The following is a 25,489-nucleotide window of genomic DNA, read 5'->3' as shown; positions in this document are numbered from 1 at the left end:
GGGAATATGGTAGGGAGAAAGGAATAGTAGGAGAGGGAATATGAGGATAGAGTAGGTATGATAGGAAAGGGAATAAAGGGAAGGGAGTGAAAGGGACGGTATAGTGGGAAAGGGAATATAGGGAAGGTAAAAAAGGGTAAACATAGGAAAATGGTAAGGAGGAAGTGATAGTAGGAGAGGGAATATGGTAGGGAGAAAGGAATAGTAGGAGAGGAAATATGAGGATAGAGTAGGTATGATAGGAAAGGGAATAAAGGGAAGGGAATGAAAGGGACGGTATAGTGGGAAAGGGATATAGGGAAGGTAAAAGAAGGGTAAACATAGGAGAATGGTAAGGAGGAAGTGATAGTATGAGAGGGAATATAGGGAATGGGGTTGGTATGATAGAAATCGGAATATAGGGGTGGGAGTGAAAGGGTCGGTATAGTGGGAAAGGTATATAGGGGAAGTAAAAAGGGTAAACATAGAGAGGGAGTGATAGTCGGAGAGGGAATATGGGGAATAGGGTTGGTATAGTAGGAAAGGGAATACAGGGAAGGTGGAGAAAGGGTAGGTATAGTAAGAAAGGAAATATAGGGATGGTAGAGAAAGAGAAGGTATAGTGAAGAGGGCATAATAGGGGGGGCATTCTTGACATCATCATACTATATGTGCTGAATAGACACTAGCTGATTCATCCCCTAAGATGGATTGCTGCCTTTCTAAAAAAATAGAATTATTTATTGGGAATAAGGTTATGGTTTAGGAAGGGTTATGAAGGAAGAGTGTTCAATCACTCCTTTCATTCCACAATATAGAGAATGAATGCCGCACGTTCATCGATTTCTTGTAGTGACTGCAGTAGTTTCTGCCATTTGAAATGCGTGAATATGACCAAAGACGAACTGGATTTTATTATAAGTGGAAAACAAATTTGGCGTTGCCCACCGTGTGCTGCATCAAGAAGATCAAGTATGCAGGCTGTGAGTGATGCTGAAAAAGGTAAGGCCAGTATCTCACAGGTTATATTCATGTTAGAGGAAGCAAAGAATGATCGTAAACGTATGGAGAAGGAAATGAACACTTCGTTTGAATTTTTACATAATCTGGTAAGGAACAAAAAGAAACGTTGGATAAACAGGCTATGAAAATGAGTGAATATATTGCAGTTATTGAAGAACTCAAACAGGAAAAAGTTAATTTGTCTAAAAAGGTGAAAGATTTGGAACTTAAGCTGGACGAGAGCGAGCAATACTCTAGATCTAATAACATAGAGATTCATGGTGTTCCGGAACAAGGAAACGAAGATTTGTATGAGACAGTCGCGGGTGTTTCGGCAGCTCTAGGTCACAAAGTGAGTAGGGAAGCCATAGACGTGTGTCATCGGCTGGGTAAGAGGAGTGATAACGCTGGTCCAGCAATAATAATTGCGCGATTCGTGAGGCGAGAAGATAAACTGAAAATATTGGAAAAAAGGAGAGTCAAACGTGATTTCAGTACTAATGACATTGGTCTCTCTTGTGCTACTGCTCCTGTTTACATCAATGAAAACCTCTGCTATGGACGCCGAAAAGTTTTTGCAGCTGCCCGACTAGCGAAGAAAGAAAAGAACTATGCGTACTTATGGATACGTAACGGGAAAATCCTAATGCGGAAGGAGTCATCATCCCCTGTACGTGAAATTCTATCTATGGAAGACGTTGCCAAACTGTGATGAGGGAGGTCAAGTAAGCTGTTATGTTTAATTGCAAGGTGACGATTTATGTTTTTCATTTTATATATTAATATTCATTAATATGTCAACTGACTAATGAGTTCAATAAGTGATGATTAATTAATATCTTACCAAAATATAGATGACCCTTTTATTTTGATGAATTATTTTCTTTCTAATACGTGCGCAGATGGGCTAATTATCATGAATCAAAATATCAGAAGTCTGAGAGAAAATTTTGATCTTTTTTAATACACCTAAATTCTTTAGATAAATTACCAGAAATTATAATCTTGTCGGAAATATGGATTGAAACAGCAGAACTAGGACGATATATGATTGATGGTTATAATCAGTTTTCTAAATGTAATGAAAACTATAGAGCTGGAGGTGTACTTGTATTTATATCACAAAGATTCTCCGCTATTGAAAATGATGTGACTATGACAACAGCCGATGTGATTAATGTCAAGGTCAATGTAGGTTCAGACGTTGAAATTACCTTTATCGTTCTGTATCGATTACATGCTTACTCAGTTATAGATTTCTTGAGTGAGTTGAATGGTGTTTTTGCGTGCGTAAGAGATAATAATGTTGTTTTTGCCGGCGACATTAATATATGTACTTTGAAACATTCTATTAATACTTTTGAATATCGGTCTTTATTGGCTAGCCATGGTTTCTATGAATCATCAGCAAGCCAACTCGTGTTTTTGGAAATAGTAGCAGTTGTTTAGATCATATTAACGTAAGATCTAAACACGACGTTTTTTGTTTGATTCAGATGTTGTGTCCTCTGGTCGTAGTGATCATGATATTTCCATTTGTAGTATTAAGCTGAAAGATCATTCAACTGATAAACTTAATTATCATTCTGTAAATAACAAAATTAATAGAAAGAAATTAAATTATGAACTGTTAAAAAATAATCTTAGATCGGTGGACTGGTCGTCAATTTATTCCGAGGGTGATGTAAATAAAGCATTTAATATTTTTCTTGATGTTCTAAACGATAGTATTGATAATGCTACTGAATTGTTGGAATGCAAAAATAATTACAAGCACACCATTCTGAAACCATGGATGACACAGTCGCTGTGTGAAAGGCAAAGATATAGGAATAAAATGTATAAAAAAGTTAAGAAACGAATAGGTGATTTAAGATTTCAGAATTATTTTAAACGCTATTGTGATCGATTAAAAAGAGATATGGATTATAGAAAAGAGCAATATTACATGAATTTATTTAGTGTAAATAAAAATGATATAAAGAAACAATGGAAGACTATAAATGAGATATTAGGAAAATAATAAAGTCAAAAAATAATAAAATTATAAAGATCAAAGCAGGGGTAAACCCTAGTGTCATTTTGGAAGATGAAAATAAGATTGCAGAGGAATTTAATAGCTTTTTTGTTAGTGTTAGTGATCAGCTGAAACTTAAATTAGATCCGCCAGATGATGAGATAAATAAAGAGTATAGGACTTTATTCAAATTGAAACGAGTGATGAATTCTTTCTATTTCTTTGAGACTACTGTTTCGGAAGTAGAAATGATTATAAATTCATTGGACTCGAAAAAATCTTCTGGGTTTGACAGAATATCTGCTTCTATTATTAAAGAGATTAGTAGTATAATTTCTCCAATACTTTCGTATTTGATTAATTTTAGTTTTATTAATGGCATTTTTCCGGAATCACTAAAAGTTGCTGTTGTGATTCCTCTTTTTAAAAAGGGTGACATTTGTGATTTGAACAATTATAGACCGATATCATTACTTAGTGTTTTTGCAAAAATCTTTGAAAAGGCTATTAAAAGACGATGTATTGATTTCTTAAAAATAAATGGTTTTTTCTCTGAAAAGCAATTTGGTTTTTTGGAAGGAAAATCCACAGAAGATGCGTTATTGAATTTCTGTGCAGATTTATATCAGGGCTTTAATAATAAATTGAGCGTAGGTGGTCTTTTTATAGATATAACCAAAGCTTTTGACACTGTGGATCACGGTATGTTACTGAATGTAATGTGGTTTGCGGGCTTCAGGGGTTTTGCTTGGAAATTTTTTAAAAGCTATTTGAATAACAGAGTCCAATGTGTTAAAATATTAATAATGATGTATTTAGCTCCTTCAAACCAATAAACTGTGGTGTTCCGCAAGGATCGGTCCTTGGACCTATTCTTTTTTTGATATTAATAGTCTTAGTAGTGGACCCTTTAGAGGATCACTTACTAGTTTTGCGGATGATACTGCTTTATGTTACAACTCAAAATCTGCTTTGGAATTGCAAAAGGATGTTCAGTATGATCTTCAGTTATTAAAATTATGGTTTTCTTTCAATAAATTATCCCTTGGTAATAAAACTAAGTTTATTCATTTTTCTTTAAAGGATAAAATTTCTTGTATCAAACCTTTGTATTATAAATGTAATATTTGTTTAAAGTCTGATATTGCAATTTTATATGATTTGAATTGTCATAGTTGTATGCTTATTGAGCAAGTTGATAAAATCAAATATTTAGGCCTTTTTATTGATAAAAATTGTAATTGGAATGAGCATATTAACTCTATTAATAAATATATGTTATCTGCTATAAGAACATTCTACTACTTAAAGAATATTTTCCATGTAAATGTATTAAGGTTGATCTATTTTTCCATTATTGAAAGTAAGCTACAATATGGGATCACTTGTTGGGGAGGTATTTATTTCACAAATATCAATACACTTTTAGTTGCACAAAAGAAAATTATCAGAATAATGGCGTGTGTACCTAGAACGGAACATGCAATGGTTTTTTTTAAACAATTTCATATTTATCCATTAAGATATTTATATGTCTTTAGAGTTTTAAGAATATTTTTCATTAGAGGAGGAAATGTTCAAGGTAATGCTAGAGTTTACTCTAGTCGTTTGAAATAAGGTCATTCTGTTGAAGGCTAATGTTGAAGCTTTTCGTAGGTTTTTACTTTTTGTGCTTTAAAGTTTTATAATTATCTACCTTTCCATGTGTCCTCTAGTTTAAATTTAAGAATTTTTCTCAAGGAATTGAAATCTTGGTTGTTTTCACTAGAAAATGTTGAGTTTCTGTTAGATAGTATAGTTACTTTTATATTGTATTTTGATATTATCATATTGCAGTGAATGATACATTTATGAAGGGACAGTTTATCTCTTAGTACTCTTCAACATATTTTTTTCTCTGTATTATAAACATTTATCAAGTTTTTATATAATTTTAGCTAGGCTCTAAGCTACTCTTTCTTTATTTTCATTGTGATGGTGCCTCAACACGTTTTTTCAAATGAGGTTACCTAACCACTTTATATTATTGTTTTGTAATGTTTTGTGTATTATTTATTATTGTAAATTGTAAAGTGTGTCAATAAATGAAATGTTTTTCTTTCCACATCCTTCATTTCTTTCCTTAAACGTCAGTCGATTCCTCTTAATATTCGATTCCTTGCAACCTCAAGAATTCCTACAATTATTATTCCTCTTCCTTCTTTTCTTCTTCCTTTCCCTTCTTCACTCTTCCTTTCTTTTTAATACCTCTCTTCCTTCAATATCAACTTTCCAATCTTTCTACTCCTCAAAAATTTCTCAAATTTTATCCTTTATGTCCTTACTCACTATTAATTTTCTGTTTTTTTTTCTCTTAAATCTTCATACTAATTAAAACTTTACAAAATTCTCATTTTTAAATAAATCAGTTGAATTAATCAAATTAACGTTTTGGTAGAGAGTTAGTGGGACGAATACTTCGAATATTCTTTCCAAAGAATGGACATTGATATGTCCAAAGCTCCGTCAATTTATGTAGATGCATAACAATATAATTATCTATAGTTTTTACAAATTGCTTTTTTTTCATATTATATACAGCTCAATAATTATTTTCTTAATTTATATTTTGTAATTTCATCCATAATTTGCTGTATTGTAAGCTATTGTATATAAGTGTATAAGCCAGTATATATTGTAATCTACATAAATAGAGTACTCAATCAATCAATCAATCAATCACTCCTCCTTCTATTTTAGTTCATCATCCTCCTCTTTCTCCCTTTCTTCGCTAGAGAGAACAATATTGCCAAATATCAAGCATGATAATTCTCTCTTTTCTAAAGAAAACAATATTTGCGAATATCCAGCATGATAATTCTCTCTCACGCACACTCTCTCTTTGCTGGAGAGAACAATATTTCTGAATGTCCAGCAAGAGCTGAAAAAGCATTCTTCTTACATCTTGATCATGAAATTTTCATGAGCTCCATCTTGACTCAGCTTGTTACAGAGACTGATCCTCTCTGATTTTTCTTTCTCCGTTTTTTGTCAACTTGATGGATGACGTTGTAGCTTATAGGATGATGATTTGCATTGTCGCTTGATCTGGTCAAAATAAGACAGGGATAGAAAATAAGGTCAATGGGAGAGTGGGAGAAAGATGATACACTGATGAAGTAAGAATTATGAGAACTAGATGAAAAATATATTCTCAGTATAGTTAAATAAGAATGGTTTATAGAATAATGTAATGATTCTTGGGGTGTGTGGAAGATGAATCACTGAGATAAAGTAATAATATACAATATATATTAGAAATAATATATTATTTCTAGAAGATATCAGTATCAGTTCCTATAGTAAGGTCCACGTTATAATGGCAGTGGAGAAAGATAGGAGCGTTGCCGATCCTCTGTCTTGTTAATGCCTTCTATAGATGATACCGGTCTATTGATCTAATATCAACTGTTCATTCTCGTTTGAAATAATCTATTATATTCCATTAAGCAATAAATTATACTTTTTAATGATTTCATAATGCATTTTCATAATAAAGATTGAATATTTCGTTAATTATTAATTCTACATTGTTAAAAGACGATCTGGCAACAGAGCATAGCGAGAAAGGGATAGCGCTATCCACTTTGATGAATGATAGACAAGGATAGCAATACCATTGCTAATCAAACACTGCTATTAGAACGTGGACCTTACTATATTATCAGTTGCAATACCATTATCGTTAGCTACACCATGACCAATCTCTGCTAAACAGGAACTAGAGTGAAGAGCAAGTATATTTCGCACCTAGAGCAGAAAATGAGATTTTTCCGGCTTGAAATCGGTTTTCAAGTCCGAGGCCGTAGGCCGAGGACTAGAAAGGATTGAGAGCCGGAAAAACATCTTTGCCCGTGGTGTGAACGCTATTTTTCGCCACACACAAAAATAAACTATATATATATATATATATATATATATATATATATATATATATGAGAATAGTTGTTTACTAAGCACTTCCGAAAGCAGAAGCGGAAGGTGATAGCTCTAGCAAATCTGAGGTAATCTGAATATCAGGAAATTGTCCAAGTATTTTTATTTTTTATTCTGATTTGTCTGAATAACCTTAAAGATGATGTTCAATTATGTGGGAGGTTGAGTTTATACTTTTTTTTCTTTCAAATGACAATAAGATGATATTATTATAAATGTTCTAATTATTGAATAATGAACACAAATAATGAAAAGTTTTTTGATCAGCTGTTTTTTGATCACCTTTCTTAGTTCCATGTTAGCGGCTGGAAAGGGTATTCTTTCCGGCCTAGGCCGGAAAGGGTATTCTTTCCGGCCTAGGCCGGAAAGAAACCTATTCTGACGTCAGACGAGAGTCGTCTGCAAACAATGTCTTTCAGATCTACGTAGGGACTGGAAAACAGCTGCTTTCTGTGCAGTGTGGAGAGCAAGTAGTTTTCACAGTAATGGTCAAGCACTGCCATCGGTTGAAGCCGTGAACTTTCAAGGTTAACCCTTTCCCAAGCCGCTATATTATATGAACCGTTAAAGAGTGAGGGGCTTGTCTAGGCCAATGACAGACCTTGATAGGTCACGACTTTCACCAATAACAGTGCTCGGCCGTTATTATTAATATTACTTCCCTCATCCTCAGTTTCAGTTTACCAGATATTGAAAATGGTGTGAAAACCGAAACTAGAATCTAAATTATCAATAAATCTGTGATACTGAACAATATCCAGTCTTATCTATGATATAAAAAAGGAAAGAATTGACTTAAACACGTATGAGATAGGAAATTCACAAGAATCAAGAATCATTTATTGTCGTCCCGCTCAAGAGCATTGACAAAGTCACATAACAAATGAAAGTACAAAATACGTACAAAGTATCAATAAAATTAATGCATTCAAAATGTTACATCAGTAGTACTCCCAGCTAAAAACTCTCCTACCAAGTAAAATGCTTTCTTTTTCAACCATTCAATAATGACAACCTTGAATACTTTCCCATTCCAGTGTTGAGATGGGAGTTTTGCGTCTTTGTTAGCCTAGCATACTAGTCTATCCTGTTTCGGTTTCGGGTGTCATGACTATGATTTGCACCCCTGACATTTAGTGATGGAAGGTTTCCCTTTATATACAATAAAATTTGCAAAATGGAGATGCTAGGCAGAGTAAAAATACCATGCTCTATAAATACTGGCTTACATGAGTCTGTTACACTCATACTGGAAACAGTTCTTAAGGCTCTTTTTTGACAGAGGAAAACCTCCCCAGCTCCACTGGAGTTTCCCCAAAGAAGACCTCCATACAAAAGGTGTGAATGAAATGAAGTAAAATAAGCCTTTAATACCAAGCCAGAGCTAGTACAATTTTTGAGTCTCCTCAGCAGGAAAATTACTCTACTTAAACGTGTTTAAGTCGATACAAACGTCGATACAAACTACGCATCATCACGTCTGAAGTGCTGGACTGATTAACTTGTCTACAGATGGAGATATTGCAATTATTCAAATGCTAATGAATTTATCATTATTATTGAACAAAAATCCAAATTAAATGCTGTAATTCACCCCGAAGACTTCTGCTACTGCAAATATTGACAACTGGGTAAACAGCTAGATGGAAATTCGATGAGCGCTACTAAAGTAGTCGGGGTGAATCACAGCATTCAATTTGGATTTTCGTTTAATAATAATGATTAATTTGTATTTTTTGGATAAAGATTCTCAATTCGCCGATGAAGGTTATAGGCGTTAAATTCTTAAAAAATATCAGTAGGTGAAATTCTAAGTTTGTCAAGTTTTTTATAAGACCCTTGCGGAGCATGGGTTACCTGCTACTTATATTTGAGATGCTCGAAATAATAACTTGAGTAATAAATAAGGAGAAAATCATGTTTTTGGACTCAGGGGACCTTGAAACGCATAGAAATTTTGAATTTGGGGTACCTAAATTTTTTTTGGAAAGCAATACTTTCCTTACCTATGGTAATAGGGCAAGGAGAGTAAAAATCGAGTCTAGAACCTAGATGCACAATTCAACAGCTTCTCTAGAGAATAGGCTGTTAGTCTAGTCTACCCTTCTTTCTCTCTCTAGTGGTCTAGTCCAGTCTTCTTTCTCTTTCTAGTAGTCTAGTGCTGTTCTAAGCAGATGATTCAAGATCATTATGGAGATAAAATATAAAGGTAGAGAAGGAGATGCGGGAGAGAGAGAAAAAGTGAAAGATAGACAGAATGAGAGGATGAGAATATGTGAAACAAGAGAAAAATGCATAGAGAGAAAGAGGAGAAGGCGAAAAAGAACCTGATCCGGAATGAACTAGAGAGAGCAAATGATGTGTTCTAAAGATAATTTGTGGCAAACCAGAGAACTTAGTGGGGTAGTAATTGAAAGGAGAGGAAAAATCCTAAGAGAGTATATAGGTTGTAATATATAACAAATAATATACATGGTATAGTATATACTTTATATACCATCCTTGAGAAAAACCCACTGGGAAGAAAGTGGCGTGAAATAAGAGTAGTACTTACGGAAAAATAGAAAAGCAGATCTTTGGAGATGAAAATTGGGAAACAAGTTGGGAGAGAAGAGAAAAAAGCAGGAGAGAGATTATAAAAGTATAATATATAGAGATTATGAAGTGTATATTAAGAGAGTAGAAAATTGGGAAGCAAGTAAAAAGAGGAGAGGAAAACGCTGGAGGGAGATTATACAAGTGTGAAATAAGTATGAGGGTGATAATACAGATGAGAAAGAGTAGTAGAGTGTAGGCCCTCATATGAAAGTTGTTCATGAGAGATGAGAAAGAGATAGAGAAACTCAACTGCATTTGGCCCTGGTATAAGAGTTTTACATGGGAAAGAGATAGAAAATATCATGAGAGTCGTAATACACATGAGAAAGAGAAACTCAATCACGTTAGGCCCTAATATGAGAGATGTACATAAGAGAGATAGAAAATATTATGACAGTTGTAATACACATGAGAAAGAGATAGAAAATCAACCGCGTTAGGCCCTGGTATAAGAGTTTCACATGGGAAAGAGATAAAAAATATCATGAGAGTCGTAATACACATGAGAAAGAGAAACTCAATCACGTTAGGCCCTAATATGAGAGATGTACATAAGAGAGATGAAAAATATTATGACAGTTGTGATACACATGAGAAAGAGATAGAAAATCAAACGCGTTAGGCCCTAATACGAGACTTGTACTTGAGAAAGAGATAGAAAAGCAGAGAGTAGTAATACACATGAGAAAGAGATAGAAACTCAACCGTGTTAAGCCCTAATATGAGACTTGTACATGAGAAAGAGATAGAAAATCAGAGAGTAGTAGTACACATGCGAAAGAGATAAAAACTCAACCGTGTTAGGCCCTAATATGAAACTCGTACATGAAAAAGAGCTGAAAAATATTATGAGAGTAGTGATCACATGAGAAAGAGATAGAAAAGCAAATATGTTACGGGAAAAACAAGGAAGAAAAGCGGAAAAAGAGTGTGAAATCAGAGCTGTGAGAATCACAGACCATAAATTGAATGATTAATAAGTTGTCAGAAGTGGTAGAGGTTCCCCAGAGAGAAAGAGGTTTGTTGTCTGGCGTATTAATACAACATGAGCTAAACCACAGCCAGAGATTTCAGCACAAGTCAGGTGTAAAAGTGCAGTTCCGAGCCACAAATCCCATACTAATCATAATCTCTCATTCTTTTCAACGTTTTTGCGATCATATTCTTCTCTCTTCTCCAGTGATTATCGTTCATTTCTTCTGAGAGCTGTTATTGTTGGAAAATTCCTTACAAGATGTTTGAGGTGTTGGAAAGAGTTATTCTCCATTATGATAATTGTGGTACTAGCCGTCAGGCTCACTTCGCTTGCCATATCCGTCTAGCCAGGGGGCTCCGCCCGACCCGACTAGGTCGTCCAAAAATAAGGTCAGCGGGCTCGCTTCGCTCGCATGAATTTTTCATTTGAGCATGCTTCATTTCATCAGAAAGTCAAAGTACTGAGAAAACGCAGATAAGCTGAGAAAAAACGTTGGAAAAACGCTGATTTTGGGCGTATCTTTGATGAAATAGTAAAGTCATCTCATCACAAAATTTCTAGACCCGCCTAGCTCAACCTCTGTACCAAATTTGAAAATTTTCTGTCTATTACTTGATGAAATAACTGAGAAAACTTTGGCGTTATTGCAAATTCCTTCCAACACAACATTATTACACCATAGCTTAGCTTCTGTAGTAAATTTGAACATTTGCTGTTCATTTGTTCTCGATAAAGCTGAGAAAGCGCAAAAAAACGCTGAAAACGCAGATTTTGGGCGTATCTTTGACGTTATTGCAAATTCCTTCTAACACAACATTATTACACCCTAGCTGAGCTTCTGTAGTAAATTTGAACATTTTCTGTTCATTTGTTTTCTATAAAGCTGAGAAAACGCTAAAAAACGCTGGAAAGTCGCAGATTTTTGGCGTATCTTTGGATTTTTTTTCAAATCCGTTCTTAGAGCGCCTCTAAAGAGCCAACCGAACATACCTACCAAATTTCAACGTTTTTGGTCCGATTGATTCTTAGTTCTGCGAGTGAATGAGTCAGTGAGTCAGTCAGTCAGTCAGTGCCATTTCACATTTATATAAATATATAGATGTATTGAGTGAATAGTCTGAAATTGTTACAACTATTTAGAATCAACTACAGATTTGTAATATTGTGTCAGACGAATTCAGTTTCTCTCATGTCAATAATAGAGTAGCGATCGTGATAATTTCATATTAGTTTTATCAGATTTTTACAAATCTAAAACTAGTAACTCAATTTTTCAATGAATGAAGTACAAGTAACATTAATTTCAAGACGACAATTTAACTTTCTCATAACAGTTTTTTTCAGTTGCTTCTTTTCATTGTTTTCTTCCCAACGGTTTACATGACCATATTTGGAGTACCACGGAGTTTATTGACTCAGCCAATGACAGTAGAGCTCAATCTTTATTGGTCAACAGCAGAAGGCCAATCGTAGGGCTTTACTCATACCATCTGCTGCAGTATTCAAGCTTACCAGAGATTGAAAATGGTGCTAAGACTCGAATAGTCTTAATAATAGTAGCTTCGACAATATTGAGGCCCAGTTACACAAAAGCCTGTTGGAATTAAACCGAGACTAAATTAATGCCAAAAGAAACAATCGGAGAGACCTACTTCTCGAAAAAGCCTTCTGTGATTGGTTCTCGTGGCATTCAATCAAGATTAAAATTTGACGGGCTTTTGTGCAACCGGGCATAAGTCAGTGTTATTCAATATAGATATATACCACGACATCACCCCCACAACAACACAGAAAGTCACTAAAAACCTTATCCAGTTTATTGCTTTTTCTATTCGTGAAGAACCACCTCACTTCAAATTGCCACAACTTTTCTACTAAGGTTTCAATTTGGATTCACAAACAAAAGCAGAAGATGTCAGTTATTCAACGAAATATAACGTCATCATAGTCAAGTGACATCTAGTGAAAATTTCCTCGTTCTGCGTTATTCCTACCATGTTTGGTGACGTGATAGTTGAAAAGTTTTGATCAAGCTTGGAATAATATAATATTATTATCTTAGAATATACTCCAAGAATGCATATCAACTACTAAGAATCCTCAGTAAGTACTCTATATTTGAGAAACTTCCAATTTCTGAAAGACCACCTCACTCCAAATCTCCAAAACTTTTCTACTGCACTCAGTTTGGATTGAGAAAAGATCAAGCTTTCAGACATGTGTCGAGGTCCAACCAACTCGTTAATGGTCCTCAGGGTTGGAAAAGGAGAGAGGGAGAAGGGAGAGAGAGAGAGGCAAAGAGAGAGAGAGAGAAAGTGTGTTTGAAGAGTGGTGAAGAAGAGAAAAAATAGGGATGAAAAGAGGTAAAAGAGGGGTGGAAAAGGCGAAAATGAGTTGAAAAGAGTGGTAGGGCTGAAAAGAGGAGAAGTAGAGATGAAGTGAGAAAAAGGAGGAGTGAAAAGAACCGGATGAGAGGGAGAAAGAGGTGGAAGAGGAGTAGAAAGAGGTGAAAGAGGGATTGAAAGAGAGGTTGTGGAGTGTGGAAATCTTTAAAAGCCAATCTGTGTAGGCTCTATATCGCGCATAAGTGCTGGTCGTAAAGAGTGGCTGAAGCTGGTGCCCCAAATGAATTGCCTTTTAAGAGAGGTGACGTTGAGAAGTTGTGCGAAAGAGTGATGTATATGTGGGGAGAGAAGATGTAATAATGTAACTTTACATTATTGTATTACAAAATCTACCATATCCTAGTACGTTTTCTATCACTTTAACCTTTTTTCTTTATTCTTTATTCAAAAAAATAATTAAACAATCAAATGCATTCCAAAATCAAATACATATTGTTTCCTAATTTCTACTATGTGTTCCCTATAGGCTACCCTGTGTGGGGACACTTGAATTATATAATAAAATATTTATATACAAATTTAAATATATATAATGAAGAACATATAATTGAATATGGTATTATATTGAAATAAATCAATATGTCAATATTTATAATCATTCTTGCAACATCATACGCACACACATTCACATATGCGCACACATCATACGCACACACATTCACACATGCGCACAAACACACACACACACACACACACACATACACACCACACACACACAACACACACACACACCCACACACACACACAACACACACACACACACTTACATAAACTTAAACAAAACTTAAAACTATGTACGGAGTGGTTGCTGTTTTTTCTCATATATAGTTCAATTTTATTCATAGTTAACGTTTCGTTTTTTTTTCAAAGTGCTGATGTAATTAGACCATAAATGAATGCGTTTTGAAGAAAGAGACAGTGATTGAATTTGATACTGTCTTACTGTTTACGCATACCGGACGGGATTTGTGAGTTCAATGATTCTTGATTGCTGCAGTGTTCATGTCGTGTAATGTGTAAATTATACTAAATTTAGACCTATATTAATTTAGTAAAAAATCATTCGGGTTGTCTAGTTGTAAAATGAATTTCTTGATTTCTTTTTTAAATAACTGACGTGACGTTATTTTCCTTGTTGTTACTGGAAGTGAATTGAAGATTTTCATAGCTATGTATTTGAAGTGTCGTCTGGAATGTTCTAATCTTGGTTTTGGGAGGTTAATGTCCTGTGAATTCCTGTGTTTTATTCTTTCTCTCATCTGTTGAATATCGAAATTATTTTCAGCTAAATCCAGCAATGCTTTGAATAGAAAAGAATGTCTCACTGATAATATTGATAGTTCTCTGAATAGCATCATTGAACTATATTGTTCAGGTTTATTACAAATTATTTTTAATATATGTTCCTGACCAGTAATAACAGGTTCAATATGAACATTGTATGCACTCCCATAGCATATTATTCCATCATTTATTCTAGAACCAATAATTGCATGGTATAATTGTAACAATACTTCTTTTGGACATAGCTGTCTGAGGTAATAGAACTCCCTTATGTATACAAATAACTCATTTTTTATCTTCTGTACATGATCTGATCAAATTGAGCCTACTATCCAATATGAGGCCCAGATATTAACTGTACGTGCTTGTTATTGTTTCACAGTTGCACAATATATTATTCACCTGTTGCGCACAATCTAATTTATGGAAGTAAATACTAGTTAACTCCTGACCGTGTGTTTGAATATTAAATTGTATTATATTACATTTTTCTGTGTTGATAGTTGATTTATTTTCGCAAAACCACCACCTAAGGTGCTTAAGATCCATTTCTAATTTATTTTTAAGTTCTGTTGTTTGTCCGAATAAATATAACTGTATCATCTGCAAAGATGTAATCTTTCCCTGTAAGCACCATCCGTCAAATCGTTGATAAAGACCAGAATAAAGTACTTGATAACACTGATCCTTGAGGAATACCTATGGTAATGTCCCCGGGTTCACTCAACGTATCGTTAATTCTGACCCTTTTAGATATTAGATATCCTATTAGATAGGTAGCATCTTAACCAATCATTAGAAATTCCTCTTACTCCTGATAAATCAAGTTTTTTTAGAAGCATGTTTTTATCAATAGCATCATATGCTTTAGATATATCAAGAAACAGAGCTGCACACTTATTATTAACACTAAAACTGTCATTTATTTTTGAAATGAGATTTTTAATTGCCGCTTCTGTACTTCTTCCTTCACGGAAACCATATTGGTTATCACTAAAATAGTTATTATTTTTATAAAAGTTTTCAAGTCTAATCTTAAATATTTTCCTTTTTTGAACCCATATTCTATATCAGAATATATATTCTTTTATATTACCTTTTTTGAACTTCTAATTGATCAACAGGGTTAATTAATTGACTTCATTAAGTAGTTGACTTAATTAACTTCAAAGTTGTTTGAGATATATGGTTTTCAAACTCATCATATTTTTTGGCAGGATTTTGAAAGATTTACACATGATTTGCAAATTAAAAACTTTTATCTACAAAAAAAAATAGACATAAACCATATTAATCATAGGGTAGACTCATCATTCATCATATCCTGGTGCTGAGTTGTCTACATTATTAGACGTAGGCCTACCATCTACTCTAGTTAGATTTTCATAGAATCCATGGTAGTTTTCTGGCACAAACTCTGCCTTAAAATATTGTGTCATTGCATTCATGCATTTTTGAAGGGATTGCTTCACTTTAGAGTGGATTTGAATTTTTTCTATTTATAATATTATAAATTGTACATTTTTCTGTTAGGGTCATGTTTTTGACAGTTATATTGTGGACTTCTACAGTATGTCCTTCATAGACAAAACCTCTTTTTTTGAAAACTATGAATTCACTATCCTTATTATTCATCTGTTTTTTGTATTTGCTAAAATAAATTCAGCCTAACACTTGACTGGAGGTGGTGTTTTAGTAACTAGTAGTTCTGTGAACAGTAGACCTCGCGCTCAGTAAGTTACATTGCCTGTTGTTTTGTTTTCTCAAAAATTGATGAATATAATTTATCAATTTAAAATTTCTAGAGGAAATCCCTGAATAAATATAGAGCTTTCTGTCCCATCGTACCGTGACGTGTCGTCCAGGAATGTGAGTGTGAGCGCTGTTATCAGGTCTTGCTGCAACTGTCTACAACGTTGATGGAAAGATACAATTTTTAAGATGTTCGATGTTTTTGAACGGGTAGTATTATAGTCCACTAGACAGCTGATTCATGATGAATAATTTATTCTATAGTCGGTTTTTTACGATAATATTGGCGTATGAGGGAGACTCTTTTTCCCTTTTATATCATCCTTGAAATGCAACATTTCCAAAAATCTTGTATATACGTCGACGCACAATTTGAAAAGGAACATACCTGCCAAATTTCATGAAAATCCATTACCGCGTTTCGCCGTAAATGCGCAACATAAAGCATTTAAACATTAAGAGAAATGCCAAACCGTCGACTTGAATCTTAGACCTCACTTCTCTTGGTCAATAAAATCTGGATCGCTGTCACTATCATCCATGCTGATATTATTATCCAAATCAATGTCAAAATAAATGATTATAAAGGCAATAAAGATGATTGGAGTGACTTGAGATACTGTAATTCCACTCTGCAAACTTAATCCATGAAGACAATCTAAATTAACGAACAATCAAAACAACTTGTTTGTAACATAACCTAGGAAAAGACGGGAAATGAACCTTGATGAGTTTGGAAACAAGACATCTCCAGTACATGTCTGGTTTTCAAACTCATCGGTTTGCTAGCATATGATTTAGACAAGTGTAAATGCAATCTAGCGGAAAAACTAGGCACTGTACATGTCTGATTTTTACATCAATCGATTCGGCAGCTTCTGAAGTATAATAATCAGAGACAAAAACCTATTTTCTCAAAAAATGGCGCTTGCTTGGTTTCTAAGCTCAGGCCTTCAAATGCCAAAAGAAACAATCGGAGAGACCTACTTCTCGAAAAAGCCTTCTGTGATTGGTTCTCGTGGCATTCAATCAAGATTAAAATTTGACGGGCTTTTGTGCAACCGGGCATAAAGCAGTGTTATTCAATATGGATATATACCACGACATCACCCCCACAACAACACAGAAAGTCACTAAAAACCTTATCCAGTTTATTGCTTTTTCTATTCGTGAGGAACCACCTCACTTCAAATTGCCACAACTTTTCTACTAAGGTTTCAATTTGGATTCACAAACAAAAGCAGAAGATGTCAGTTATTCAACGAAATATAACGTCATCATAGTCAAGTGACATCAAGTGAAAATTTCCTCGTTCTGCGTTATTCCTACCATGTTTGGTGACGTGATAGTTGAAAAGTTTTGATCAAGCTTGGAATAATATAATATTATTATCTTAGAATATACTCCAAGAATGCATATCAACTACTAAGAATCCTCAGTAAGTACTCTATATTTGAGAAACTTCCAATTTCTGAAAGACCACCTCACTCCAAATCTCCAAAACTTTTCTACTGCACTCAGTTTGGATTGAGAGAAGATCAAGCTTTCAGACATGTGTCGAGGTCCAACCAACTCGTTAATGGTCCTCAGGGTTGGAAAAGGAGAGGGAGAAGGGAGAGAGAGAGAGGCAAAGAGAGAGAGAGAGAGAGAAAGTGTGCTTGAAGAGGGGTGAAGAAGAGAAAAAATAGGGATGAAAAGAGGTAAAAGAGGGGTGGAAAAGGCGAAAATGAGTTGAAAAGAGTGGTAGGGCTGAAAAGAGGAGAAGTAGAGATGAAGTGAGAAGAAGGAGGGGTGAAAAGAACCGGATGAGAGGGAGAAAGAGGTGGAAGAGGAGTAGAAAGAGGTGAAAGAGGGATTGAAAGAGAGGTTGTGGAGTGTGGAAATCTTTAAAAGCCAATCTGTGTAGGCTCTATATCGCGCATAAGTGCTGGTCGTAAAGAGTGGCTGAAGCTGGTGCCCCAAATGAATTGCCTTTTAAGAGAGGTGACGTTGAGAAGTTGTGCGAAAGAGTGATGTATATGTGGGGGAGAGAAGATGTAAAGGAGAAGTAGGAGAAAATGGGAAAGGCGAAGAAGTATAAGAAGGAGAACTAGAAAATAAGGAGCAGAATCTATAATAGTAATATTACTTCTCTGTATCATAAATAAGTTATCTGTGTAAATTAAATTTCAATATACGTATGCGAACTCTTACACACGAACAGACCGACAGGTCCATGTGAGTACAGTTTCAATTATTTTGTGAAATAGTTAAACATAGATATAATTTTCTTTAAATTGGTACATTTACTTATGTTTTATAAGTCTTTTCTTGTGAAACAATAAATCAATTTAATTCAATTCAACAGAAGGATACGATGATGATGATGAAGGAGAAGGTAGATGAAAAGAAGAAGAAGGAGGAGGAGATATAGTGCAACAGAAACAACACAAAACACAATACAAGATTAGAAAGAAATTCTCAAGAACATATTTGAAGTAAGAGGGAGCAAATTAATAAGGACGAGAAGAAGAAAAAGAAGAAGAAGAAGAAGTTTGTTGTACACAAACAGTGATAATACAGGTATAATAAGCATAATATCAGCTGATGAAGAGCAAAATGCGAGTGTTTGTGACGCTTATATCTGTATACATTTTCACAAAAAAATCAAGAAAATTCTCATTGAGAATGATTGATTCTCTCTCCATTCTTTCCTTGGGAGAGAATATCAATGGTGAGAGGGAATTGGAAAGAAGAAATTTGAAAAAAAACTAGTAGTACTTAGTTATTCTCCTTGAATGGAGAAGTGAAAGAAAGAGAAAAAGTAGTGAATAGGGAACTCAATAAAAAAGTGAAAGAAGGAAGGAACTTGCAATACTGGAGGAGAAAGAAAAGAACCACAAGATGTAAGAAAAAGAGTGAAATAGTGTATAGGAAGGAGTGAGAAGTGAAGAGTCGAATAAAAATCGTAATGGCCCTCAGAAGTGCTTCAATTGAGGGTGTTGCTAACGAAAATTGTTATGAAGCCGTCATCGAAATTTTATTGAAGAAGTGATGATCGCCCATTCTAACGAATTGCCTCATCGACAATTTGGTCTTTTGATGAGAGCTATAATTCTTATATTATTATCTATTTGAGGGGACTCGGACAAATATTATATTATTTCATTATTATATGTAATTTTTATCGCAAGTTATCTTCATATTATTGCTTATAAATTTAATTTTACAGTTCATACTCATGAATTTATAATGAATGCTTTTTGTGTAGTTCAAAAGTTGATATTGTGGTAATCATTCATATTGAATAAAAGACAATTAAGAAATTGTAAAAGCCACAAATTTTATTGAAACTAGGAAGACCGGTTTCGGTTGTCACAACATTGTCAATCTCTGATAAACAGGAACAAAATACAAGAGCAGCAAAATTCATACTAGTGGGCGAGTACCGCTATTGGTCAAGGACATGAATGCCTGCCATTAGCCTAGCTAGAAACTCTCCTCCCACTAAGAGGATGGAATACAAACGTCACAAAATGGCGGTCCAAGTAACAGACTCGCCAAGATAACGAAATTTACACGCAGTACAAAATAAAATTCATGAAAATGAGAAAAAGATAATGAACAAATATGTAAATGGAAAAACTATCAACAATAGTGAGGTCCACGTTATAATGGCAGTGTTTTATTAGCAATGATATTGCTATCCTTGTCTATCATCCAACAAACCGGATATTGCTATCTCTTTCTCGCTTTGCTCTGTTGCCAGATCATCTTTCAACAATGTAGAATTAATAGTTGATAGACAAAATATTTCATCTTAATCATAAAAATTCATTATCGAATTATTGAAAAATATAAATTATTCCTTAATAACATGTAATTGATTGTTCTAAACAAGAATGAACATTTAATATTACATCAATAAACCTGTACCAGCTACCGTCTATAGAAGGCATTAACAAAACAGAGGATCGGCAACGTTGTTCTGCTATCTTTCTCCACTACTATTACAACGAGGACATCACTATAGAAGTGAATAAATATGAGTGTAATGCTGTAAGAAGATGTTCACAGAGATGGTATCAGATGAATGAAGAGTGGGGGGCTTACAGGATGGTGTGGAACTTCCAGGGTGGGTGATAGAGGAATGGGGCTCCAGGGTGGGGTGTGGAGAATTTGGCAACAGTGGAAAGGGGTCCCTAGGTGGCATTATCTTGCTAATAATTCACATCCGGCTACGAATGTAAGCGCTGTTACCAACACTGGTCTGAGCTGCAGCCATTTCTCAGTTCACAGCCTCGCTTATGAGTTATGGTCGCCACTTGTATCTTACTACTGCTCTACACGCTGTACCCCGTTCCACAATGTTCCCTGTTCAATGTTCCCTAATTCGTTGCTCCCCATTCCTGAATAATATGCCCTTTTGTGCCCTTCCTGATCCATGTTCTTTAACGCCTTCATTCATCAGATGGAGCTCTGAAACGCTGTTCCCTGTTCCATTTTCCTCAATTCCTTGTTCCTAGTTCCATGATTCCTTCTTCCTCGTTCCTAAATGTTTCCTGCTCCTGATTCGTTGTATTCCAGTTCCCTGATGATATGCCCTTCTGTGCCCTTCCTGATCCATGTTCTTTCACGTCTTCATTCATCAGGTGGAGCTCTAAAACGCTGTTCCCTGTTCCCTTCTCCTCAATTTCTTGTTCCTAGTTCCATAATTCCCTGTTTACCTGTTCCCTAATTCGTTGCTCCCCGTTCCCTGATGATATGCCCTTTTGTGCCCTTCCTGATCCATGTTCTTTCACGCCTTCATTCATCAGATGGAACTCAGAAACGCTGTTCCCTGTTCCTAATTCCTTGTTCCTCGTTCCTCGATGTTTCTTGTTCCCTGTTCCTAATAATTCGTTGTGCCTCTTTACCTAATAATACACCTTTTTGTGCCCTTCCTGATCCATGTTCATCCACGCCTTCATTCATCAGATGGAAATCAGAAATGCTGTTCCCTGTTCCCTGATTCGTTGCTCCCCGTTCCCTGATGATATGCGCCCTTGTGCCCTTCCTGATCCATGTTCTTTTATGCCTCCATCTATCAGATGGAACTCAGAGGAAAAATGAGTTGTTTCTAAATATTAGATTCTTGTTTGTTCTACTCCACCTTCTTCTTTTTCTTCTCCTTCTCCAGCTTTGTCCTCTTCTTCTCTCCTTCTTCTCTTTCTTCGCCTTCTTCTTCTTCTTCTTCTTCTTCTTCTTCTTCTTCTTCTTCTTCTTCTTCTTCTTCTTCTTCTTCTTCTTCTTCTTCTTCTTCTTCTTCTTCTTCTTCTTCTTCTTCTTCTTCTTCTTCTTCTTCTTCTTCTTCTTCTTCTTCTTCTTCTTCTTCTTCTTCTTCTTCTTCTTCTTCTTCTTCTTCTTCTTCTTCTTCTTCTTCTTCTTCTTCTTCTTCTTCTTCTTCTTCTTCTTCTTCTTCTTCTTCTTCTTCTTCTTCTTCTTCTTCTTCTTCTTCTTCTTCTTCTTCTTCTTCTTCTTCTTCTTCTTCTTCTTCTTCTTCTTCTTCTTCTTCTTCTTCTTCTTCTTCTTCTTCTTCTTCTTCTTCTTCTTCTTCTTCTTCTTCTTCTTCTTCTTCTTCTTCTTCTTCTTCTTCTTCTTCTTCTTCTTCTTCTTCTTCTTCTTCTTCTTCTTCTTCTTCTTCTTCTTCTTCTTCTTCTTCTTCTTCTTCTTCTTCTTCTTCTGCCTCTTCTCCTTCTTTTGGCTTTTTCTTGCTTCTTCTTCTCCTCCTCTTCCTTCTCCTTCTCCTGACCCTTCTTTTCTCCGCCTCCTTCCTTCACCAACTAGTCCTCCTTCTTCTCCTCCTCCTTTATCGACCACTCCTCCCATCTCTACGTCTTGTCCTTTTCCTCCTTCTTTTTCGCTCCTCCTTCTCCTTTTCCTTCATCTTCTTCTTCTACTTCTTCTTCAATAACATCAACACCTGACATATTGAATATAGTTGAATATAGAATATGATACAGGCAATTCAGTATGACAATTATTGTGAATACAGTATATGAAGAGCTTTGAATGAGATAAATTCAATAGTATATTTCGCACCTAAAGCAGAAAATGAGATTTTTCCAGCTCGAAATCGGTTTTCAAGTCCGAGGCCATAGGCCGAGGACTAGAAAAGATTGAGAGCCAGAAAAACATTTTTGCCCGTGGTGCGAACGATATTTTTTGCCACACTACAGGTATTGCTGACAAAATAAATAAAGAATACAAAATAAAAAATACTTGTTATCGTACCTATTTCTTGATTTTAGTGGTAGAAGATTTGCAGTCACGATTTCAGATTCTTTTGAAATTTCACTTGGAATATCACAGGCATCGTCATCTTCAAGCATTTTTGAAAATTTGGAATGTGCTAATGAACAATAAATAATTGATTAAAACTGGTTGCGAAGCGAGTTAGTTTGATTTGAAACTCGAACTGAAATCATGGCGACTTCAGCTGATGAAGAAAGTGGACACTCGCCCGATCTAGCGGATAACTTATTAACTACAAACTTCCATGAGCGGCTGGAAAGAGACAACTTTCTGGCCTAGACCGGAAGAGAAACCCTTTTCTGACGTCAGACGAGAGTCGTCTGCAAACAAGGTCTGTCAGATCTACGTAGGGACTGGAAAACAGCTGCTTTCTGTGCAGTGTGGCGAAAAATCATTTTTGCCCGTGGTGCGAACGCTATTTTTCGCAACACAGAAAAATAAACAATATATAATATGAGAATAGTTGTTTACTAACCACTTCCGAAAGCATAAGTGGAAGGTTATAACTCTAGCAAATCTGAGGTAATCTGAATATCAGGAAATTGTCCAAGTATTTTTTTTTATTCTGATTTGTCTAAATAACCTAAAAGATGATGTTCAATTATGAGGGAGGTTGAGTTTATACTTGTTTATTCTTTCAAATGACAATAAGATGATATTGTTATAAATGTTTTAATTATTGAATAATGAACAGTTTTTTGATCAGCTGTTTTTTGATCACCCTTCTTAGTTCCATGTTAGCGGCTGGAAAGGGTACTCTTTTCGGCCTAGGCCGGAAAGAAACCTGTTCTGACGTCAGACGAGACTTGTAGGATGTAGGGACCCTACATACGTAGGGACTGGAAAACTGCTGCTTTCTGTGCAGTGTCGCGAAAATGAAATATTATGAGGTTTTCAAAAATATATTGCATTTTTCCAGCTCTTACCTGCTCTAACTTGGACATCGCGGCTGATAATCCTGCCATGACTATTACTGGCTGAGCATCTATACACAGTGCTGTGGATATCCTGTCGGAATGCATCGGCAGAGAACGGCAACAGAGCCAGAGTGCCGTTACGCATCACCCGCCTCACGCCCGGCACATCGCCCAGTGTGGAGCCTTCCCCTGTGGTCCACTCCAGGTGGGGTGTGGGACTGCCACTGGCCGAGCAGTCAACCCAGGCCCCGGATGAGTTACTGAATTCGACGCGAGATGGCGGCTCCATCAGGAACCCTGGACCTCGGAGGTCGCTGTCTCCTAGAAAAACAAAATTGAAAAAAAATTGTTATTCAAATATGTAAAAGGTTGTAACAAAAAATAGGTAATGTGACAATATTATGTATCAATATATCATTTGCGACCTGAAAATTCTGACACCAGACATGAGCCAGCCTGGTCACTCGATATTATTATTATTATCTGTATCATTATCAGGGAAAGTTGTCTCCTGGAAAAACAGAATTATTCAATGATGGAAGTGGAAACTAGATTGGGAAATCCTGATAAAATAGAGGACAGTCGCGAAAATCTGTATCAGTATCAGTGGGGGGGGGGGGGGTGACTGTCTCCTGTGAAATACAGGAAAAAATCTGTTATTTCCATATTGTGAATAAATGTGGGATGAAAAAAAATGTGGGAATCTACAGTCCGGGCTCAGAATACATACATAATGGAAAGTTTCAATCCAACCAATGCATTTTACATGACGCCAAGACTTGAGACTTGAGTCCACGTCACGTGATTGCGCCATCTTGTTGAAAATTGAAATTACCGCTACTATTACAATGCTAGACTTCCTTCCAAGGTGGCGGATTTTGGCGTCAGGATACTGGCCGACTTTCTATTCTATATGTATTACGTGGTCCTGTAGCTTTTCCTATCGGCGGAGGTCCACTAGATTAAATTAAAATAATACCCGTTCAAAAACATCGAACATTTTTGAAGATGAATCTTTCCATAAGCAACATATGCTCTTTTTTATCTTCTCACAAGATATTTTTGGTACATCCGAAAATATACACAAGGAGCTGTAATGTATCTCTCCATAAGTAACAGTGATGCTCTTTTGTATCATCTCACAAGAAATTTTTCTTACATCCGAGAAGATACACAAGGAGCTTTGATGTATCTTTCCATGAGCAACAGATGCTCTTTTGTATCTTCTCAAAAGAAATGTGATGCATCCGAAAAGATACAAAAGGAGGTTTTTGGAAATATATCTTCCCATAAACGACAGATGCTCTTCTGTATCTACTCGAGAGCAACGTGTTTCATCCGAAAAGATACACAAGGAGCTCTAATGTATCTTCCCATAAGCATCAGATGCTCTTTGGTATCCTCTCAAAAGCAATGTGTTGCATCCGAAAAGATACACAAGGAGGTCTTTGGAAATGTATCTTTCCATAAGATCTTTTGTATCGTCTCAAAAACAACGTGTTGCATCCGAATAGTTCTCAATTCTGCCAGTAGGTAGAGCCAAATACTGGGTTGTTTTTGTACACTCAGACCGATTGCACGTGAAATAACTCTTTCTCCCGTATGGGTAAAGAAGACAAAATAAAAACTCAAGAGAGACAGCTGGAATAATATGTTGGTGCATGAAGGAAATGGAGGATATCTCCCACAATACAAGTGAGAAGTCATGACTATATCTATATAAATCACATCACAAGTTATTTAACAATTCATCAAGTGACTGACCATATTTAAATCGCAAGGTTAGAGAAAAACTCCAACATTTTTCATCTACAAACTGGGACAGAGTTTCTAATTAACAAATCTATTTCCAATTAATAAGAACAATATAAACTCTTTCTTTCTCTAGAGATTTTCAAACTCAATCATTTAAGATTCGAAAATCATCATATTAATATTTGAAGATTGGGAGTGAAATCAAGGAATGAATTTTCACGTGTTTAAAGGATTCAGGAGAAATAATAGGGACATTATGAGATGGATACTGAGCCTCGAATTCAAGCTTCCAGAACATCTCAACTTTCGTACAAAACCGCATGACACTAATTGGGATCAAAACAAGTTCCGTACATTTCATAATAAGGAATAGCGCGGTAAGAACCTTCCTAATAGCAGGAACAAGATGTCAGGGAATATAAAAGGCACAACAGGGCAAGGTTTGAAATTTGTAACAAAAGCCAAACTTTTTGGAAGACAGCAGGATAAATAAGATGACTGGGAAGATGCGGGATAGGATGGAATCAAGAGAATGAGGGGAGAAGTGATGCTGGAG

General features: G+C 35.5%; 1 protein-coding gene across 1 annotated transcript in view; it reads right to left on the bottom strand.

Annotated features, from left to right (window-relative positions):
- LOC111058651 (Down syndrome cell adhesion molecule-like protein Dscam2) overlaps positions 1-25,489 on the bottom strand; it is a 541,982-nt gene that overhangs the window by 224,258 nt on the left and 292,235 nt on the right. The window contains 1 exon segment of the mRNA XM_039430110.1: positions 23,188-23,499. Coding sequence (XP_039286044.1) covers positions 23,188-23,499 — 312 coding nt within the window.

This window comes from Nilaparvata lugens, chromosome 6 (assembly GCF_014356525.2).
Source record: "Nilaparvata lugens isolate BPH chromosome 6, ASM1435652v1, whole genome shotgun sequence".
In the NCBI taxonomy this organism is placed as follows: domain Eukaryota; kingdom Metazoa; phylum Arthropoda; class Insecta; order Hemiptera; family Delphacidae; genus Nilaparvata; species Nilaparvata lugens.
This window is presented reverse-complemented; position numbering and strand designations above follow the sequence as displayed.